General features: G+C 31.6%; 1 protein-coding gene across 2 annotated transcripts; it reads left to right on the plus strand.

The window, feature by feature from the left end:
* The first annotated feature begins 763 nt into the window (after nucleotides 1-763).
* LOC111912161 (transcription factor E2FA) lies at nucleotides 764-4,689 on the plus strand. Of its 2 annotated transcripts, none has more exons than XM_023907891.3 (13): nucleotides 764-1,258; nucleotides 1,859-2,021; nucleotides 2,132-2,170; nucleotides 2,254-2,339; nucleotides 2,415-2,503; nucleotides 2,596-2,650; nucleotides 2,731-2,834; nucleotides 2,921-2,969; nucleotides 3,061-3,126; nucleotides 3,195-3,271; nucleotides 3,368-3,548; nucleotides 3,946-4,012; nucleotides 4,350-4,689. In XM_023907891.3, the coding sequence occupies exons 1-13, from the start codon at nucleotides 1,022-1,024 to the stop codon at nucleotides 4,460-4,462; spliced, it is 1,326 nt and encodes a 441-aa protein (XP_023763659.1). In that variant the 5' UTR covers nucleotides 764-1,021; the 3' UTR covers nucleotides 4,463-4,689. The 2 variants fall into 2 exon arrangements, with proteins under 2 accessions (XP_023763659.1, XP_023763658.1); XM_023907890.3 differs by having other exon boundaries at nucleotides 766-1,258; nucleotides 4,347-4,689.
* The last annotated feature ends 874 nt before the right edge of the window (nucleotides 4,690-5,563 follow it).

Raw genomic sequence — 5,563 nt, forward strand, 5'->3', positions numbered from 1 at the left:
ATGTAAATTCACCAAACTTTGTTGTGCCACAATGTCAAAAACCCACTTAAATAAACTAATAGTTATGTAATGTTATATTTGTTGTGTTGTATCGTGTTGTCGTGCTTTAATAGTTCGTTTTCGTGTTAGTGAAAAAAACACGATATCATGTCGTGTCATTTTGTGTTACACAAAACTTTGTCGTGTCGTGTTCAGACAAAAATACGACACAACTTCCCAATTTAACAACCTTATATATAATTTTTCTAAAATTAATTTCTTTATAATATACCTAATCCAATTATTCTGTGCTTAAGGTGAGTACTCGTTATTCTCTAATTAATTGAAATATCATTTAGCGACTTTTGCAACTTCCCCCACACCCCCTAACAATTGTCACCTCTAGTATATCCTCTGGTTATTTTCTCAGATCATGCCACAATTATCTATACACCCAAAACAAGATATTAATATTAAACTTAAAAAAGCCACAAATTAGAGTCAATTTCAATGATTTGCTTCCATGGACCAAAAGTGCATTCAACCCATGGACCATGAAAATCAAATGTTTCAACCATCCAATTATTAGCTATTTGATTTTGATATTGCGATTTCATCTGTGACATAAGTACATTTCACAGAATTTGTCTTCTTCTTCATATGATGATAATTTTTTTACTCTGCAGCTTGATGATCTAAGGATTCTAGACGACATTAAAATTTTCAAAACTTAGACTCAAACCGTAGAATTATGTAAACCAAAGGGACCAAAAGTGTAATTTACTCTTTTTTTATTTTTCTTCCCTCCACATCTGTCCGAACTCCGAACCAAAAATTCCCTCCTTCCCTGGTTTTCTGTTCTCTCTAATCTCTGCCCACTTTCCCCCTTCAAACCCTCGCCTTCTCTCTCTAAAATAAACCCTCCATTTTCATCGATCCTTTTTCTTACTTTCCCTAATCCCCCTCAAAGCCTTGTAAACCCTAGACCCAATTCAACAATCGACACTGAAGAACTTCTTTTTTGAAGTTCTAAGTTCACAAAATGTCGGAAGCTCGAGTTTCAAATCTCCATGAGGCGCCATCACCACCTCCTGCATCGGCGGGTGTCGGAGGAAGAGGACCGATCCCTCATCCAATGAGACGGCACCTGTCGTTATATTCGACAAAGCCGCCCTTTATACCCTCCGATGATTACCATCGCTTTTCGACTGGAAATGATGGCAAGAGAATCGCCACCACCGCCGATCAGGACTCCGAAGTCATCATCGTTAGATCTCCGGTAGTTGTTCATGTGTATTTGTCGAAGTAGTTATGTGGTTTATGATTCTAATTGTCCCAATTTAGTACCGATTATCCGCTTAATTGTAACCTTACATCATTGAGGATTATAACACAAAGCTCCCGCATCATTTTGCCCCTTGCTTCTGCTTCGCTTATCTGTAGATTAGGGAAGTTATAGTAACTATATTATCTCCGATTCAGGTTATTTAAGTTGCCTCTTTGCATTTTGCTTCAACTAGTAAAATACTTTACAGTTTCTTCTAATCAGTTCCTCCCCTGAACCATACTACATTTTCAGAATTCCATAAGCTCTCTTACTGTTTATCTTCCTTCACCTTTTGAGTTCTTTATGGTATTTCTAATCTTCACAGAACTGCAAGGTGACATAATGGACTCTAGAGTCTAGACAAGGATGATTAATTGATTACAGTTTCTTAAATGCTCAATCGCTTTTCTTCTATTCCATATTTCATACAAGCATCCATACAAATCTATCAGCTATGCAATCTTAATTGATGTCTTTAGAATTTAGATATAGATCTTACAACAAGCACAATGTACCAATATCACAATTCATTTCATAATTGATGTTTCACAGCAAGTGAAGAGAAAACTTGGAACAAGCCACTACAATGAAGTTGCATCTACAGTCAATAGTCCAGTTTGCACTCCTGTATCTGCAAAAGGTGGAAAAGTCAACAGTCGGTCAAAGGGTACAAAGAGCAACAAACCCATTCCTCAATCCCCTCTTCACATTTCAGGTGAGACATTAACACATAACATGAAGTCAAAACATGTTTATAACATAAAACACAGTTTTTGTTATTTAAAAGAATTGATTTCTTGGATTGATTTTAAACTATTTATGCAGGATCACCTTCTCCAGCTACTCGATATGATAGCTCTCTTGGTAAGTTTTAATTTCAACATTTTATATTTCTTTTAAATGTAAAGAAAACAGTTATCTTGATTGGAAAATTCTAAACTTTTTAGGTCTTTTAACAAAGAAATTCATCAATCTCATTACACATGCTGAAGATGGTATTGTTGATTTGAATAATGCTGCTGATACTTTGGAGGTAAGTACCCTTTTTAGTTTTTAAGATTCTTAAGAATTTATATAATTATATACTTAAGAATTTATAATGATACAGGTGCAAAAGAGGCGGATATATGATATAACAAATGTTCTTGAAGGCATTGGGCTAATTGAAAAAAAACTCAAGAACAGAATTCGATGGAAGTAAGTTATCTTTTTTTTTTTTTGCATGCTTTGACTTAAGTCAACATTTGTATTATTCTTACATGAAAATCTATAAATATATATATCTTTAGAGGCCTTGATTCTTCTAAACCTGAAGAATTGGAGGATGATGTCACTCTATTACAGGTATCAGAATATCAGATAGTGGATATTATTGTAATTTTTCTTTTTTGTAAATATATAAATTTTGTTTTTTTTGGTTGTAGGCAGAGGTTCAAAGACTTTCAATGGAAGAACAAAGATTGGATGAAAGCATCAGAGAAATGCAAGAAAGAATGAGGGAATTTAGTGAAGATGATAACAACCAAAAGTAATTATTATTATTATTATTATTATTATTTATTTCTTGGATTAATATTTAGATGTAAGATTCTTGCTGACATGGCATTGTCTTAGATGGCTTTTTGTGACTGAAGATGACATAAAAAGTCTACCATGCTTTCAGGTGAAATTGTAGTTTTTATTTTATGCAACGATTTCTTGTTTTATTTTTATAAAAAAAAGTCTAAAGATTTTATTTATTTATAATTCAACAGAATGAAACTCTGATAGCTATAAAGGCTCCACATGGGACTACTCTTGAAGTTCCGGATCCTGATGAGGTAAGGAGATATGGAAATTCAAAATTTTACACTCAGGGGCATTTTAGTCAATTCGTCTTATATATCAGGCTGTTGATTATCCACAAAGGCGATATAGAATAATTCTTAGAAGCACAATGGGTCCAATAGATTTATATCTTGTGAGGTACTTTTTTGTAAACTCTTCAAATTATTTGATATTATGGAGTTAGTTAGTATTAGTAAATGGTAATGCTTATTGTTACACTCGGGGGTATTTTAGTCAATTTGAAGACATGGATGGGGTTGAAGAACAAGTCCCCATGCAAATCGCTTCAAGTTCCGGCTCTAATGATAATCCAACAACCGAGATAGCCGTTGTGGAACCGCACCCCCAAAATGTGAATAGTAGTATGACCGCCTCACCGGGGAGAATCACAAAGATACTTCCATCCGATGTTGATGTAAGTATGATACTGATACTAGATATTGATACCGATACTGATATTTGATAATACTGATACTGATACTTGATAATACTGATACTGATATTTGATAATACTGATACTAGATATTGATACTGATTCTGATATTTGATAATACTGATACTTATACTTGATAATACCGATATTGATACTTGATAATTGATAATATTGATATTGTTACTTGAAAATATTGATACTGAATATTGATATTGATACTGATACTTGATGATACTGATACTTGATAATTCTGATACTGTAAGTATGATATTGATATTGATATTGATACTTGATAATACTGATACTGAATATTGATATTGGTAATTTGATATTGATATTGATACTGATGTAAATGTGACAAAATCTGAAATAATTGCAGAACGAGGCAGACTATTGGCTTTTGTCAGACAGAGAAGTTCCCTTGACGGATATGTGGAATACAGATTGTATGGTTTCTCCTAAAACTATTTCTTTTAGTAACAAGAGTAATTTACATTTTTGGTCCTTGGGTATAGCTGATTTTTTCAATTTTGGTCATAAAAACTTTTCTATTGCAATTTTGGTTCTTGTAAAGTTTTTCGTCCTTTGGGACCAAAATTGTAAAAATCAGGGAACAAAAATAGTTATTTTATTTAGAATACACCAAAAAAACTTTACAAGAACCAAAATTGCAATAGAAATGTTTTTAGGACCATAATTGAAAAAATCAGCTATACATAGGGACCAAAATTGTAATTTACTCAAAAAAGTAATAATATTTGTTTGACTACTTGATCGCAGTAGTGGGTGATATGGAGTGGGATGGGGTTGATTTACTTAGTGAGGAATTTGGATTAGCTGATGACGTCACTACACCTCCTACATCTGTTAATGCTGACATCACTATTCAGAGATGACACATGAAAACTCAAATGGATCCAATTGAATTTGAAGGTGCGGGTCACTCACGGGTCGGGTATGTTGTACAGTAAAACTGTAAAATTGAAAAATAAAATAAAATTATGAGGGTCTTGTTTGGAACGAGTTAAACTTAGTTTTTTATTATTTTATTTAATTTTTTAAAAATGATATCGATGTACTTTTCTTTTGTTCTATGATTAAGGTAGTTAAAATTGTCGGCAAAGGTTGTGTAATTATTAGTATATGAACAAAATGTTTCAAACGTGTCTGAGTTCAACAAAACCTAGGGGCCATTTATTTAATTTATGTCAATTCCCTCACAAAAATCTTTAATATATATCAAAAATTAAAATCAGACCAAAAGTATCAAGTTCAACAAAATAAAGGGACCATTTATATAAATTAAGCCAATTTAGGGACCATTTATTTAAATTAAGCAAATTCCCTTACCAAAATCTTTAATATATAAAAAAAAATCAAAAATTGTCAAGTTCAACAAAATCTAGGGACCGTTTTTGTAAATTAGGCCAATTCCTTAAAATCTTTATTATATATAAAAAATAAAAAATGGACCAAAAGTGTCTACTTCAACAAAATCTAGGGACCAGTTTTGTAAATTTAGCCAATTCTTATGTTCATAAGCATATTATGCTGAAAAAAATAAAAAATTGTCAAGTTCCACAAAATCTATAGACAATTTTTGTAAATTAGGCCAATTCCCTAAAATCGTTAATATATATAAAAAAATCAAAAATGAACCAAAAGTGTCTACTTCAACATAATCTAGGAGCCATTTTTGTAAATTTGACCGAAAGTTCAATTCATAAGCAAGTTATGCTTTTCATATATATATATATATATATATATATATATATATATATATATATATATATATATATATATATATATATATATATATATATATATATATATATATATATATATATATATTAATTAAAAGTAGTCTAGTAGTTGAATGAATTTGTTAAAAAAAACCTGTAAACTACACCATTGTCTTAGACATGGAGCTTTTTGTTTGTTTTTATGAAAATACCTCTTCAAATCAATTCTTGCTGTGCGGTGCAACACACGCGCAA

The sequence above is a fragment of the Lactuca sativa genome, chromosome 2 (assembly GCF_002870075.4).
Source record: "Lactuca sativa cultivar Salinas chromosome 2, Lsat_Salinas_v11, whole genome shotgun sequence".
In the NCBI taxonomy this organism is placed as follows: domain Eukaryota; kingdom Viridiplantae; phylum Streptophyta; class Magnoliopsida; order Asterales; family Asteraceae; genus Lactuca; species Lactuca sativa.

Excerpts from the sequence above, each read along its gene's own strand:
- LOC111912161 (XM_023907890.3), top strand. The coding sequence starts at position 1,022 with ATGTCGGAAGCTCGAGTTTCAAATCTCCATGAGGCGCCATCACCACCT. Across the intron at positions 2,835-2,920 it reads GAAGATGATAACAACCAAAA|ATGGCTTTTTGTGACTGAAG; the intron begins GTAATTATTATT and ends GCATTGTCTTAG. Across the intron at positions 4,013-4,346 it reads GGATATGTGGAATACAGATT|TAGTGGGTGATATGGAGTGG; the intron begins GTATGGTTTCTC and ends ACTTGATCGCAG.